Genomic DNA, 16791 nt, shown 5'->3' with positions numbered 1-16791 from the left:
GACTTCTCAAGGTAGAAACAAAGCAGCAAGATTTTATTATGATCTTGAGAGAAAGGGCATCTCCTTTCTGCTAATCAGGAGAGTGAGGCAATTACAGAAAGCAAAAATAGAGATTATATAGCCCTAATGCAGATCCCACCCCCTTGCTGACCTTTTACTCCCATTGGCTAGAAGGCAGGCTCACAATCTAAACGTGACAGTCTATCCTGTGAACAGGGACAGGGTAGCAATGGAATAACCAATAGACATTATGTTGATGTGGCAACCCATGGAGGGGTTGTGTTATGCTGATATGGCACCCCAAGGGCGTAGTTTAAGTTTTGTATTCCCAAAATTCTGGGATTTCTGGGAAACTGAAACTTAGGCCTAACCATCTACTAATAGCCTTTTATTAAGCACTGAGAAGTCTTCACTAACTTCATTCTATACACTAGCTATATGTCAGAGAAGCAAATGATCATTTATGCCAGGTAGTGTCCTAGGAATTGGAAATATAAAGAAAGGCAGTTCCCTCAGTCTCCCCACAAAACAAAAGAGTTCACAGTTTTAATCATGTAAACAACCGAGGGATGATCGTTGAACCCAAAGTAACTGATGAGATCATGAAGCCAGCTAAGAGGAGAGAAAAGGGCCCAGACCAGACCCTTGGGGGACCCCCACAGATAGTAGGTGTGACTGATGGAGTTCCTGCCAAGGACAGTGAGCAAGAGTGGTTACATAAGTCAGAGGAAAACCGGGAAGGGAGAGGAGTGTCAGGAAAACCTAAGGAGAAGGTTATGGACATCAAAGGCTTCAGAGAGGTCAAGAAGAAGGAGGATGGAGAACAAACAGGTCAGTAGATTTTCTATGTTTTCTTCGACCTTACTCCCCCAATATGTACCCTTTGATCCAGGTACACTGACCTCCTGACTGCTTCATGAACAAGACATTTCATCTCTTAGCTCTGGACGTCCCGTCCCATCTCATCTCAGACCACTGACCTCCCTAAAATCCTACCTTCTCCAGGAAGCTTTTCCCAATCCCTCTTAGTTCTAATGCTTTCCCTCTGTTAATTATTTCCTATTTATCTTGTAGATAGTGTGCTTTATCAGATTGTAAGCTCCCTAAAGGCATGGCCTGACTTGTTACTTTTTTTATAGCCCTCTGCCCCCGCTTAGCACAATGCTTGGCACATAGTAGGTGCCTTAATTAATGTTTATGGATTAAGTTTTGACAGTTAACTTTAGGGAAAGTAGTTTTAGTTGAATGATGAGGTTGAAAATCACATTCCTGAGGTTTTAGAAGCAAGTAAAAGAAGCAGAGGTACCAAGTACAGATGCCTTCAAGTAGTAGAGAAGGGAAGAGAAATGAAGGATGATGGTTAATGGGGTTAGCTGGATCAAGTGAGAATTTTTTCAAGATATGGGAGACATGGACATGCTTCTAGGGAGGAGAGAGCCAATAGGTAGTGAGAGAGTGGGGCTGGCAGACAGGACAATCTGCTCAAGAAGTTGGGATGGGATGGGAAAGGGGATGGATGTCCAGGGTGGTCCTTGACAAGGAGAAGAGCCACTTGTTCATATGGGAGGGGGGAGGACAGAGTGGGACCATCCGAGTTTTGTCAGTCAAGATTTATTAAGCATGGGAGCCAAGATGGTGGAGTAGAAAGACACACATATGCAGGCTGTCCCCACACAGCCCATAAAATACCCACAGAGAGGGACTCTCAACAAATTTTGGAGCAGCAGAAGTGGAGAACAACAGAGTGGAGGAGATTTTCAGCCCAGGGTGACCTGAAAGGCCCATAGAAAACATCTGGGAGGAGGACACCTCAAGGGCGGAATCCCCAGTCACAGTAGCAGTGCAGATCCCTCAACCCACAGGCACCAAAGGTCAGTGACAGGGTTTTTTCAGCTGACTGAGAAAGGAGAAGGGCCTTCCCATAGCTCTGGCCTCAGGCAGCAGCCACAGAGGCCACATCGGACAGGCGGCAGCAGTTCCCATGGCAGCTCCTGCAGCAACCCACATCTGTTGCTGGATCGTAAAACCCCTGGGAGCACTGAACAAACCATTCTTACCTCAGCCCTGTGTAGAGGCCCTGAGGGAGCTGATCTTTATCTCACACTGAATGGTGGCCCTGCCCATGCAGCTCATCTGAAAATCAGCTCCCAGTCCTATCTTGGCTGAACTAGAGGCCAGGTGACTGTGGAGAAGAAACTTCTAAGATTCTGGGCACAAAAATTTCTCTCTCCTCCCAGACCAGTGTACATGCTGGATTGTGCCACCTTGGAGGAACTGAGATCTTACAGGTTCCCAGAGTATACCCTATTCTTGACAAAGGACCCAAAAGTCAAGTAACTGGTTGGGAAAAATGCCCAAAAAAGGGAAAAAAAATAAGACTATAGAAGGTTACTTTCTTGGTGAACAGATATCTTCTCCCATTCTTTTGGATGAGGAAGAACAATGCTTACCATCAGGGAAAGACATAAAAGTCAAGGCTTCTGTATTCCAAACATCCAAAATAAATATTCAATGGTCTCAGGCCATAGAAGAACTCAAAAAGGATTTTGAAAATCAAGTAAGAGTGGTGGAGGAAAAACTGGGAAGAGAAATGAGAGAAATGCAAGAAAAGCATGAAAAGCGGGTTAACACCTTGCTAAAGGAGACCCCAAAAAATGCTGAAGAAAATAACACCTTGAAAAATAGGCTAACTCAATTGGCAAAAGAGGTTCAAAAAGCCAATGAGGAGAAGAATACTTTAAAAAGCAGAATTAGCCAAATGGAAAAGGAGGTCTAAAAGGTCACTGAAGAAAACAGTTCTTTAAAAATTAGAGTGCAACAGATGGAGGCTAATGACTTGATGAGAAACCAAGAAATCACAAAACAAAACCAAAAGTATGAAAAAAATTGAAGATAATGTGGAATATCTCACTGGAAAAACAACTGACCTAGAAAACAGATCCAGGAGAGACAATTTAAAAATTATGGGACTACCTGAAAGCCATGATCAAAACAAGAGCCTAGGCATCATCTTTCATGAAATTATCAAGGAAAACTGCCCTGATATTCTAGAACCAGGGGGCAAAATAAATATTGAAAGAATCCACTGATCATCTCCTGAAAGAGATCCAAAAAGAGAAACTCCTAGGAACATTGTGGTCAAATTCGAGAGTTCCCGGGTCAAGGAGAAAATATTACAAGCATCTAGAAAGAAACAATTTAAGTATTGTGGAAATACAATCAGGATAACACAAGATCTAGCAATTTCTACATTAAGGGATCGAAGGGCATGGCATATTATATTCCAGAAGTCAAAGGAACTAGGACTAAAACCAAGCAAACCAGCAAAACTGAGTATAATACTTTAGGGGAAAAAATGGTCTTTTAATGAAATAGAGGAGTTTCAAGCATTCTTGATGAAAAGACCAGAGCTGAAAAGAAAATTTGACTTTCAAACACAAGAATGAAGAGAAGCATGAAAAGGTAAACAGCAAAGAGAAGTCATAAGGGACTTACTAAAGTTGAACTGTTTACATTCCTACATGGAAAGATAATATTTGTAACTCTTGAAACTTTTTTCAGTATCTGGGTAGTTGATGGGATTACACACACACACACACACACACACACACACGCACACACACAGAGACAGAGAGCACAGGGTGAATTGAATAGGATGGGATCATATCTTTAAAAAATGAAATTAAGTGATGAGAGAAATATATTGGGAGGAGAAAGGGAGAAATGGAATGGGGCAAATTATCTCATAAAAAAGGCATGTAAAAGACTTCTCAGTGGAAGGAAAAAGAGGGGAGGTGAGAGAAAAAACATGAAGCTTACTCTCATCACATTTGACTAAAGGAAGGAATAAAATGCACACTCATTTTGGTATGAAAACCTATCTTACAATACAGGAAAGTGGGGGAGAAGGGGATAAGCAGGATGGGGGGGATGATGGAAGGGAGGGCAGTGGGAAGAGGGAGCAATTAGAAGTCAACACTCTTGGGGAGGGATAGGATCAAAAGAGAGAATAGAAGAAATAGGGGGCAAGATAGGATGGAGGAAAATATAGTTAGTCTTAGACAACACAACTATTATGGAAGTCAGTTGCAAAACTACACAGATATGGCTTATATTGAATTGCTTTCCTTTCCAAAGGGAATGGGTGGGGAGGGTGGGATGAAAAGAACAGTATTGTTCTTGCAACTAGGAAATAAGAAATACAGGTAATGGGGTACAGAAAGTTATCTTGCCCTACAGGACAAAAGAGAAGATGGGGATAAGGGAAGGGAGGGATGTTAGAAGGGAGGGCAGATTGGTGATAGGGGTAATTCGAATGCTTGGTGTTTTGGGGTGGGGGAGGGGAGAAATGGGGAGAAAATTTGGAACCCAAAATTTTGTGGAAATGAATTTTGAAAACTTAAATAGATTTATTAAGCATCTGCTATGTACTAGGCACTGTGCTAAGTTCTGTGGATGTGTTTGTCCTTCGTTGCCAAAGAAGACCATGCCATCAGAGAAATGATGACATGACTTGCGCTTGACTTTGTTTTGAGTGAGGGAGGGCTGTGCAGGTCACCAGCCTCACTTCTCCTTCAGAGCTATCTGAATCCACTGACCAGATATTCATCAGGATGACTGGAGATGATCCAGGATGAGGCAATTGGGGTTAAGTGACTTACCCAAGGTCACACAGTTAGTGAGTGTCAAGTGTCTGAGGTGAGAGTTGAACTCAGGTTCTCCTGACTCCTGCACTGGTACTCTATCCACTGCAGCACCTAGCTGCACCAAGTTCTGGGGATACAAAAAGAGGCAAAAACTCCTGCCCTCCAGGATGTTGTGAGATGATGATGAGGGGAGGGCAGGGAAGGTCTTAGCCAGTGGCCTCAATTTCAGGGAGACTTACTCAGCAAAGGCATCAGTCACAAAGGCAGGTGGATGGGGGACTTGGGAGGCTTTAGAAGAGATGAAAAGATTTGAATGCCACTGGAATTAGAAGTGGGGGCAGATATGAGAGGTATCATTGGATTCCAGAAAGGACTGAATAATGGATTGAATGTTATAGAGTAGAGAAAAGCAAGAGTCATCAATATTCAGTAAACACATCAAGAGTCTTTTTTGTGCTGGGCACTGTGCTAACCCAGGGATACAGATATTAAAAAAAAAAAAAAAAAAAGAGTCCCTGCTTTAAAAGAGCTTCTAATTAGTAGTCATTGTGAGGGCATGATGGAGAAATCAGAGCAGGCCCGATGGAGGACTGCCAGGAGATGAAGAGACCTTCTGAGCTGAGTGCCCTCCTTAAAGGGAGGTTTTGAGGTTCATGGTTCTGCCATTTAGTCACAGGGACAGGGAGTAGTGATGAGCTCTAAGGACCAAGGCTGATGGGATCTCAAGTGGGAATGAGCTTCCTGGGGGATGGGGAAGAAGTCAGGTGGGGAAAATGACTTGATGTTTTTAACAGGAGTGACCTGTTATGGTAGAGAAAGAAATAATGAAACTTGAAGAAGAGGATTCAATTTTCTGTGCCTATGAGAGTGACCAGGGTAGAACTGGCCTGTTGGCAGTTGGAAAATTTGGGCCTGGATGTCAAAAGAACAGTCAAGCTTGGAATACATCTTCACAGAAATGCTACGAAGGCCATGAGAGCCAGCGAGGCTGATTGGAGCTAATAAAGTAGAGAAGCCCAAGGCATTGCCTTGAGAAGCCTCCTCTCTGTGGAGCTGGGAATGGTATCAGAAACCATTCAACACCTTATCTTTATACTGTGCTTTTAGTTGTAGGAGGCTGCATTGTTTTGTAGAGAGAGCTGAACTTGGAGTTCATGGGACCTAAATTCGATTTCTGGTTCTGCCACTTGTTATCTGTGTGACCTTGGGCATTTCTCTTTGCTGGCCTCAGTTTCTTATCTGTAAAGTGAGGGGTTGAGATTAAATGAGTGGCCAAGGTCCAGCTCCAGGTCTGTGATCCAATGGATCTTCCTTTTTTCAGAGCATTTTGACATTGACTATTTCATTTCACTTTTATTATCCTTCTGAAGGTTGGCAAATCAAGTGCCAATACTTCCAGTTTACAGGTGATGGAACTGAGGCTCTGGGTGCCAAAGTATTGTATTTTGTCCATGGTCATGCAAATTCTTGACTAACCTGGAAATATAGTTTCTCCTTACTTCTAGTCTGTAAGTTATGTTTTTATTTGTTTTGTTTCAGTACTATGTCTAAGTTAGATGTTCAGGCTTACCATCTTTTGGTGTTACTGCCAAGTTGTTTCTTTTCAAAAATTTAATCTACAATTGTTTTCTGAGTTTAGACTCTTTGTCTCTGTTGAGACAGAAAGTCATTGTGACCTGTCCTACCTGCAAAGATCAGCATTCAAAGGGAAAGTCATCCTTTGCCCTTCTAGAATTGCCTAGTTTCACTCCAAGCTGTGGCTTTACCTTCAGAGGTTAATGTGTTTTAGATCACTGGTTTTCTGATCATTGCAGCAGGGGTGTGGCCTAAATCGCCATTTACATGTCCCTTTACTTGCCATTGGCAATCACTCTTCTGACCTGAGAGTCCCCAGAATAGTGCTGACAAGGAGCCTCCTAGGCCTTTTTATGGCTGCCTTACCCCTACCTTATGTGAGTCTCGTGTCAAGGGCCCCCGGGGATGAGACTCGGCAGATCCTTCTGGGAGCTGGGGATCAACTTTGATAATTCAGTGGATCTGTGGCCTCCAGCTGTCCACGTCCTCCCCTGGGTGCCCAGCCCATGTCCTAAAAGGCCTTCATTTACTTCGCTGTCATTTATCCCTCACTTATTTTCTGGTCACATGTCTCTGATAGCTCTTGTGAAATTTTAGTTAGTAATGAGTTGCTACCTACTTCTCCCCTTTGAGCACTGTCCATTGTGCTTGGGTTGACCTTCCCCTTTAATTCATTGGAGATGTGGCTATTCTCTCTCTTGAAACTATAAAGCATCACTGAAAAAATATTAATACCACAGGCTAAGGTTGCTGGAAGAAGCTTGGGATCATGAAAAGCACTGTATGTGATCTTCAGGGTAATCCAGCCTGCTCTCTATAGTCTGTGCCCTTCTGTCTTTAGTGGATCATCTTTGAGTAGCACAGGTCCAAAATGTGTGTACTGATGGACCATATCTACCTAACTGCATACGCACCCTACTTTTGTTTCTTCATTTACTTCCTTCTTTCTGTTGAGTGATTATGGGTCTCATTTAGGAGGCCCTGTGTTGTCCTAGGGCTTGGCACAGTCAACACGGCAGCTCTCTATACCCAGGGACACATGGAGGCTCTTTGAGAACCAAGAACAGGATATGCCTCTGTCCTTATGAAGCCTGTCGCCTCATTAGGAAGAAAAGCCACATATGGGAATGAATACAATGCAGAGCAGTGAGGGTGGGATGAATGCTAGATAGAAAGTTTGATTGAGGATAAGAGGGAAAAGAAATGTCTTATTCCTCAGCTGATTTCTGTAGGGAAACCTTCTTCCATTTGGATGAACCGCGTTCTGGACACTGTCCATGAGGGTCAAGTCAAAATCAGCAAACCCTGAGTAAATGCTTATTTTGTGTAGAACGGCTGTGCTATACACTGAAGGAGATACACAAGTTAGATGGAAATCATTCACAGTGAAATGTTGGATGCTAATGTAATGGCTCTCGCCAGCTACAGTTTTGTTAGCCTGCCTTCTAATCTTCCTCTTGCTTTTGTTTCCAGGTGCCCGGAGCCCAAGAATTGGTGGACTTCTCTCCTGTTTACCGATGTTTGCATATATATTCTGTACTGGTGAGTCCTTCCCTCCCTCCCCAGCCCTGGGTTATGCAGTGAAGGGACTGCATTCATTGTAATGGCAATAGTGTAATGGCAATGCTATCCACATATATGGCACCGAGTCATGAATGACTTGCTCATGGCCACGTAGCTGAGAGATGTCAGAAACACACCTGGAATGCAGCTCTTCCTGCCTCCAAGCAAGTCTTGCAGTCTCTCTCGACTAGACCCCACGGCCTCTCAGGTCTAGTGTCAGGACTTTGGCTCCTCCTTTCTTTATCTTCTGTCTTTTGATCCCTTCTCTTTCTTGACTTCTCTCTCTCATGACGCGTATTGAGGCCGGAATCATTACCTGACTCATGTCCATTAAAAGCAGCTTAGGGGTTGATCACAGTATTAGATGTTCTCTTCTCAGAAAGGTAGTTCCATAAAACATGGCATTCATTTTCTGTTCTGCGTGCAGAGTGCTGGGCACTGACAGTTTAGCTACAAGATGTGGTCCCAGGCTTGAAGGATCTTTCCATCTAGTGGCATGGAAAAAGAACTTTGTATATAAGACAATGGAATAAGTGTCATAGAAAAGCAGTGTATTACAAATGGGGTGGTCATTGATCTGTTGTTGGGATTTTTGAGAGATTAACTTATTTTTCCCAAATAAAACTGATTATAAAGAAGCAAAACAAAGTAAAAAAAACCTGACATTGTATGCAGTGTTCCACAGCCACTGATCCTGACCCTCTGCATAGGATCAGGCGCAGGCGATTCTCAGTTTCATGGCAGTTCTTTTTATTCATGTGATTATGGCTTACACACTCACACAAACTCTCACTCTTACACTCCTGACCCCAGTCAGTGCACGGCACCCTTCCCAGGCTTCTCTGTACTGTACACCATATTTGTTTTTTCTTTAGAACAGTCGTATCCAACCCATTCGTGAACCATGACTTCTTTAGTCATTCCCCAGTTGATGGGCAGCTTTCTTTGTTTCCAGTTCTTTGCCCCTATAAAATGCAGCTGTTAATATTTTGGTTTAGATGGGAACTTTCTTTTTGTCAGTGACCTCCTTGAGGCATCTCCCCAGCACTGGAATCGATGTCAAAGGATCTAGATCTAGATCAAATGGCTTTTTAACCAAAACAAGTGACTGGGTAAAGAGGAAGCCCTCATGAGATGTAGTTGGCTTTCATATGTGATGGGAGTCATGATTAGTTCACTCTTATTGTGAGTTCTTCTTATGTACAGGGTATTGTGTTTGGACCTCAGAAGACACTTTTTTCCCTCTTTCTTCAGGAGCCATAAAAAACAAGTCATTGTTTGGGGCAGCAGACAGTCTGTGTCACCTTGGCTGTCTAGTGTGCTATCTCTTCTTAAGCTTGTGCTGTGTGGGCCAGGCCTTTAAGAACCAAAAACAGCAGAGCACATGCATTCTTCAAAAGCTTAGTGAGGTTGGAAAGCTCTCGGCACGAATGGGGGTATGAAGAATGATGGAGACACAGTGCCCCCAGGGTTCAGAGGGGAAAGAGCTTTCAGATGACCAAGGGTATGAGGTGGGGAGGGGAGGGTGTGTGACCCAGATTTAAACCAGCTGGGCCTTGAAAAGTGGGGCCAGCGTTCCATGGTCCTGACTCTCGTTGCATTCTTCAGTGAATGCAGAGATTTGCTACCTGAAGTCATCTCCCCTTGTTCACAGTTATCATTCACTATTCAGTCATTAAAAATAATAATGTTATTTCATGTATCATTTGACTTGGCTTATTGTTCTTCATATTTTAGTCTTCTCACAAGTTTCAGAAATGAGGTGACTAAACTAATCTAAAAACATTCTTGACAGAAATAATTATCTTCCCTTTCTGAAAAGATTTCAGAAAACTCAGCTCTAAGTAACCATGGGAGAGCTTTAATTTGATGCTCATAGACCATCTTTATTGTGATAATAAGATTATATAGATCTGAACCCCAAGTCAAGTCAGCAAATATTTGTTAAGCACCTGCTATGTGTCAGGCCCTATGCTGATTCCCAGGGATACAAAAAAAGACCAAAGACAGCCCTTGTTCTCCAGGTATTGACAGCATAAATTAAAGCCGGTCTCAGAGGAAAGGGAAGAATATGAAGGAGGACGAGGAAAGACCTGCAGAAGGTGAAGTTTCTGCTGAGATGGGAAGGAATCAGCTTTCCTCAAAATATTCCAGAAATTCCACTAAACAGAATTTTGTGTAGCTCTCCAGCCCACATACTCTGTGAGCTTGACATTGACCATAGTTCTTCATGAGGGTCACAGTTCACTGTTTTTGCTTCTTGAGATTAGTGTCACATCTGACTTGCCTTCTTGTCTAATTGTTTAACTTCTGTGCCGTCATCAGTGCAGTGGAGTAGAAAGAGCATTGGCTTGGGAGTTAGAAGACCTTTCTGCTTCTCTGCCACTCAGCATCTGTAGGATCCTTTGTCATGTACTCTTGGCCTCTCAGGGAATGATTCCCTGCCATGTGGCAAGCTAGCCTATTTTAGTTTGGTCATAGTCTTCTCTAAGCCTCACCAGCTAGTGACTGAGAAATTGCCTTCAAAGGCTTTTCTTCAATTTAGAAAACTCATTAAGAGAGAGGAGAGTTGGCATAGGTTTGCTACAAGACTGATGGGATAGTGAAGATAAAAGTATGCCAAATCAGAAGTATGCACATTGAAAAGGTTAGGACTGACATTAATATTTTAAATATCAGAGGTTTTGGATAGAAAGGTACACAGACATTACCATATCCATTCATCTCTGTAGTCATTAATTGGTTCTGGAAAAGTATGACATGATTTAATGATAGTCATTGATTCCATAGGAACCAGTTTATAAATGGGCCACTGGTCAAATGATTTTACTGAGACATCTCATGACTTGGTAGTGCCATTTGGTTATAATGGTTTGATAAATGGCGTCATTGTGAGATGACATTTGTAGGGTTTCCTTCTGCAAAAATGCCAGTTTGACTTTCACTTACGGGCATCAGTGGATAATTTTAATCATTGTATGTGTTTCCTTACTGGTTAAAGAAAGAAATATTCATATATTCATTGGCTACTCAAAGCTTATGACTGTTGGGAAACCCTTGCCTTAAGATTGAATGTCCATTATGGGCACTCAGTTTGATTATATGGATACTGTGGGGTCTTTTCATTTGAAAGCAAGGCTAATTTATAGGAATTTTGGGAATAGTATGCATTTTCCAGTTCCCTTCTGAAATGTAAGAATGACCTTTTATTCTAAACATCCTAAAAACTTGCCATAGATTCATAGAATTTTAAAACTGAAGTGGCCTCTTCTTGAGGTGAGAAAACCAAGGTAGAGAAAGGGGATGATTTACCTAAGACTATAAAGCTAGTTAGACCTGAAAGTCTGGGTCTTCCGACTTCTAGTAATACTGTTATTGGGATCCACCCATCCATCAACATTCAATCATCAAGCACTTATTAAGTGATTACTGTATTCCAGTCCTTGTACCAAGTGCCGGCAATAGGACAGCAAAACAAAAATAGTCTGCCCTCAACCAGCTTGAGTTCTAGTGGGAGAATACAACATAGGTTTATGTGAAATTCAGTCCATTCAGAATGTGTGGAAGGTAACCTTAGAGGGAGAGTCACTAACAGCTTGGGGGAGATGGGGGAGCTTCTCCTACCGAAGGTACTAGGACAGCCTTATAAGCAGGCCTTATGGGAATTCATGATTTCAGGCTGTTTTAAGAGGGCCCCGTATTATACCAACTTCCACTTCATGGTGAGTGGTGATACGAAGAAGTTCCAGTGTACTCTTTTCACCTGAAGGGTCAGTATCCCATTCATTTATATTTTGCTAAATAAGTAGCCTTGTAATTCTGCTCACAGTTTTCTAATAGGTGCTTAAGAGTTCTGAGGGAGATTATTGACTTTCAGATTGTGGTTGATTGATTGTGATAATTCTGCTGATTGAAGTGGGCTGTTCATAACCTCGACTTTCTTCTGAAGTCATCCATAGGAGTCTGCTTCCCTGGCGCTCCATCTGACTGGAGGCTGTCCTTCAATGTTCTACTATTTCTCCATGACCATTACTACCACAACACTTGATGTTATGATTTTAAACATTTCTTGGAATTTTCAGTTACATGTGAAGATGTTCTTCTCCAAGATTTTTCTTATTCCACATTTACTGCTGAATTCATGAGTAGGAAGACTGAATTTGTTTATCTCTCTTGTACGCAGGCTGTTTTATATATGTGTTGACTTTTTAGTTACCTTGATAACTTTACAACATAAATCATTTTTTAAAAATAAATTTTTAGGCAGCTGTTAATTCAGAGAAATATCAGAAGCAGCAAACCATTATTGAGAAAGTTATGAGTGAGTGAAAATAGCGTTATAACAGAACTTAATTCAGAATGCCACTAACTTAGGATAGGCATTCCTGTGAATACTTCAGTAAGATAACTTCCTTTGTTCTGCATCTGTTAATAATTCTATGGCTCTGACGCTGATGTCATGATATTATTGGTATTAGGAAAAGTCACTTGGACAAAATGTTTTCCACTTTGAGTGTACTTTATTTTGCTTTAAATAGTGGCATTACTATTTGGGAAGCAGAAATCACCGTTCTTGATTGAGGGAGGCAAAAAGCATGAGCAGGGGAGTGGCAGGGGCCCTGCCACCAGGAAGCTCTTACCTTCAGCCACATTTCTACCTTTGCCTCTTAGAATAAGCCTGTTAATCTCTCCCCTATCTTGATAGTGCTCTCTGGGGAAAAGAGTTGTCATTTGTGTAGAGATTGGGGTGTGCGCAGAAAGGGCCAAAACTCTTTGACAGATGATGGAGGGAGAGAGAGAGACTTGCCGTGGGCAGCGCAGCATTGGCCTGGGAGGATAGGTTCAGACTCCCCTCTTCGGCCCGCTCCGTGTCTGAAGATGTCATGTTCTCAGCTTCATGGGCATGCTTCCCCTGGGCTGCAGCCTCAGTTTGTGTCCACCTGATCTAAGTTCTCTCCTGCCGTAGCCATGGGGAGAGCCAAGGCACTAGGGTCCTGTATTCTTTTCTTTCTTCTCCTATTGCCATCATTCATTTCTTTCTCTTGTTGTGTTGTGTTGTGTTGTGTCTTTGTATCCCAGCTTCTCCCTGTGTGCGTTGTAACTGAAGTCACTCTGTGGTATGAAATATCTGTCCCACATTTCCTAATTGTCCCATTTAATGAAATTGTTCTGAAGCGACATCTTCTGTTATCTCTCGGGGGGTTATGGAACTAATATTTGTAATGCACTTTGGGAAATTAGGAATGGACAGGTTGGTGGGGAGAGCTGAGGACGCTGAAGCTGCTTGGCCCTTGCTAGCCTTATTTTGACCTGTAAAAGAAACCGGTCTTTGGGTCCCAGGGAGTTCTGCACAATGTCAGGGTCGAGGCATAGAGGAGGGGAAACAGCCCTATTGGTGTCAGACGGAAGGATCATAGCACAAGTAACAAAACGTCCTAATATTTTGTCATTTACAATAGTGTTTATCTGAACTTTTGGCCTGGTGGATAACAAGGCGACTTTGAATAAACATGGCAATATTTATTATTTTTAGTGAAACCGACCTTCCAGTCACCTCCCTTTTATGGCTGCTGCTTATAAATTCCCAAAGGATTATTTGAAAAATCCTACTTGTATCAGCCAACCTTATCAGTGGGGCAAGAGTTCACGTATTGTAACGGGAGGTCAGGCTGCGGTCACGGTCTTGTAGATGGGGCCAAGCACCTGTCAGTTCTTCCTCTGGCTCCTCAAGTGAAGAACAATATCGAGGGAGCAGAGAGTTTTCCAGGAAGTGCTGAACTTTGGCAGGAAAGTGGACAAGGTCACATTGCGGGTAATTGAGACCCGGGCCTTGGAGGGTAATGCTGTCCTGAGACAGCAAGCAGGCTTGGATGGATATGCTAAAGGGAGGTTCTCTTAAACAATCCCGTTGCTGTAATGTCCACATGCACCTTGTAGGGAGAGAGGATGCTCAGACGGTGGGAGAGAAGATGTTTCTCACTGTAAGAACATTCAAAATAACCACTTAGGAGAAAATGGAGGGGAAGAATGATTGGCAGGTGCTTGGGGTGGTCCAGCCCACTGCATTTGAGAATGTCCCATCAGTGTCACTCTTCCTCCCTCAGCCTTTGGTGGTAGATGAGCTGAGCAAGCAGGCTGACCACCTGCCCTGAACCATGTGCAGCAGACGAGAGACCCCCCTCATTGTAGCTTTGGGCTGTCAGTTTTACAGACAGATTGTAATTTGGCATGCCTCCGGCTTGCTTAGTTGGTGCAGTGCCAGTTAAGCCCAGCGACTGGAGAGAGAGAGAGAGAGAGAGAGAGAGAGAGAGAGAGAGAGAGAGACAGAGAGAGACAGAGAGAGACAGAGAGAGAGAGACAGAGAGACAGAGACAGAGAGACAGAGACAGAGAGACAGAGACAGAGAGAGACAGAGACGGAGAGAGAGAGAGAGACAGAGAGAGAGACAGAGACAGAGAGAGAGACAGAGAGAGAGACAGAGAGAGAGAGAGAAGCTCTGTGTCCTGGACAGTGGGAGAGGCGCCCTAGGCCTTGTGGGCATGGGAATGGAGGAGAGTTTGTAACCAGTGTTATAACCGTGAACTGACAGGGAAAATTCCCTTGTGATTTCTTTCCCTTGCCCTGTCTTAGGTCTTCTACTGCGATCTGACTTGGACAGGTGGGAAAATATGAAAGCCGTGGTTATGACAGCTATTGAAAAAAAGCAACTCAGGGCTTTTGCCTGGGAAGGAAAGGGGCTGTGTTCAGAGGCGTAGTTCTGGATGGCATTTCCCCTGTAATGTGAAGGGAATTAATTAATGAACTTCCAGAGCCCCAGCTACATTATGAGGAACATTTGGAAAGAAGTGATCGAGGATTTCCAGGGAGTTGGTTGGGTGGTATGGTGGTGTTACTGTTGTTATTTAAGGGAAAAGAATCGGTTTGGCTGGTATCTTCTGTTAGTCAGCCTTCCTGTGTTTGTTCTTTGGAGGGGGGACTGAAGGTAAAATTAATAAGGTATCATCTTGAATTCGATGGTTGAATTTGATGAATTTGACTCTGACAGCTTCCAGTGCCTCCCCAGTATTCTCCCCCTATGGCTAGGTTGTGAGGAGAGAGAATTCTTTAATATATTCAGGGAAACTCCCAAACCAGAAGGGGCCCAGCTTCCTGTGAGCTGTGCCACACATCAGGGCTACCAGCCCAGAGCCTGCTCTGATGGCTCCCAGGCCTGGTTTCTGACCAGGAGGTCTGGTTACAGCTCAGTAACAGCGTTCTGGAACAAGGAATGCATTCTTGTTTCTGGAGGAGCTTGATGAAGGACATGGACTCAGGATGGGAAAGTCTTCATGCTGGGAAGTGAATAAGGATGGATCGACAACAGATCTTCAACTCTGACACTCTTTGAACAGCAGGGCCATTAGAGGAGAGAAAAATCTCTGGCCCTTCTTAGATTTAAGAAAAGGAAATTCTTATGTTATTGTTCAGTCATGTTCTACTCTCTGTCATTCCGTTTGGGGTTTTCTTGGGGTTACTGGAGTGGTTTGCCATGTCCTTCTCCAGCTCATTTGACAGATGAGGAAACTGAGGCAAGCAGGATTAGGTGGCTTGCCCAAGTGCCTGAGGTCAGATTTGAACTCCAAATCTGACACCCTATGCCTTGTACTATCTACCTGCCCAAACTGGGCTGGCTTTTAAGTGCTCTTAAAAAAACAGTGAGAAAGAATGCAGAAGCCCTACCGTGGGAATCTAAGAGAGATTGGTAAGGGCAGGAAGACGTATGCATCTGGCTGCCACTGCTCTTCTGCCCTTTGGCATTCTTATCATTCCCTCTCAGTTCCCAGTGGCCTGGCAGCATCCATCACCTTGTCAAGTCTAGTCTCAGGGCTAGGGCTGCCTTTTTAACATTGCTTCGGATGGAGAGGCCTTGGGCAGTTGGCTTCATGCATGTATTCCAGTCTCCATCACCTCCTTTTGAAAGTGAGGGGAAGGATGTTGGACAAGAGGGTCTTTCAGATCTGTTGCAAGTCTAGAACTGAGAAGCCTGTGGGCTACATCCATTTTCTTTTAGGGCTCACCTGATATTTTGGGGGGGGGGGTAGGAACAAGCCTGTTGACCTGGGTTTCTTTTAAATGACTATAATACAATTCTTCTTTAAAGAGTCTCTGAATTGGTTTAGAGGAAAGCATAAGAGGCAGTAGGCATGTACGTAGCATATGTGTGTTCATATGTGTGTGTATTTGTGAGCCAGAGGTGAGAAATGCTTGTGTAAGAAACTCTGAATGTTTAAACATCCTGGGTAGCTTCCTCCTTCTGGAACATTCCCAGGTGAGATGTACATGAAAGGAAGAATCCATATCTGAATTTTCCAAACCAGGTCATTTGGCAGCCCTCTGTATGAAGAGCAGGGAGGCCAGAGGCATTGTTGCATGGTACAGATCTTCCTGCACTGGGTTCTGGGGTGCCAGCTAGGAGAAGGGGAGGTTTGAGCCATCAGATGTCATGGCAGCTGGAGAAGTTACTGAGAGCTGAAAGGGACTTGACTTATTTTAACCACTTCACTTTACAGACAAGATAACTAAAGTCAGAGTAGGTCAAATGACCTGTAGAATTTCACAAATGTATCAGGTGGTAGAGACAGGATTTGAATTTGGGCTCTCTGGTTCAAGTGCACTTTCGGGCCCCTGCGCATCATTTAGTGCTGGAAATCAGAGAGTGGCTTTGACTTATGACTACCCTCCCTTCCACAATCTAGGTTTTGAGAAAAATCCAACCATTTTTGCCATCGTGACCTCTCCTGAATGCACCCTTTTCTTTCTAAGTTTAGGTCTAATTATTTCCTACCCTGCTAACCTCTTCCCTGAATTTTGCCTCTCTTCTTTGCCTCTCACTTACCCCATCCTCTTCCAAGCAGTTCTCATTATTGCATAATAGCACATATTTTTGACAGTAAAACGATGGTAGTGATGATGGTGATGGTGGTGATGGTGATGATGGCCTGTTTCTTGATCTTTCTTGATAGCTAGT

General features: G+C 43.4%; 1 protein-coding gene across 4 annotated transcripts in view; it reads left to right on the top strand.

Annotated features, from left to right (window-relative positions):
• Positions 1-16791, top strand: part of EXOC6B (exocyst complex component 6B) — a 607915-nt gene that overhangs the window by 263433 nt on the left and 327691 nt on the right. For all 4 annotated transcript variants that reach the window (XM_072613606.1, XM_072612000.1, XM_072612825.1 and 1 more), the window contains one exon: positions 7695-7763. In XM_072613606.1, coding sequence (XP_072469707.1) covers positions 7695-7763 — 69 coding nt within the window. The remainder of the gene's footprint in view (positions 1-7694; positions 7764-16791) is intronic.

The sequence above is a fragment of the Notamacropus eugenii genome, chromosome 1 (assembly GCF_028372415.1).
Source record: "Notamacropus eugenii isolate mMacEug1 chromosome 1, mMacEug1.pri_v2, whole genome shotgun sequence".
NCBI lineage: Eukaryota > Metazoa > Chordata > Mammalia > Diprotodontia > Macropodidae > Notamacropus > Notamacropus eugenii.
The sequence above is the reverse complement of the archived record's forward strand: the minus strand, read 5'-3'. Positions and strand labels throughout refer to the sequence as shown.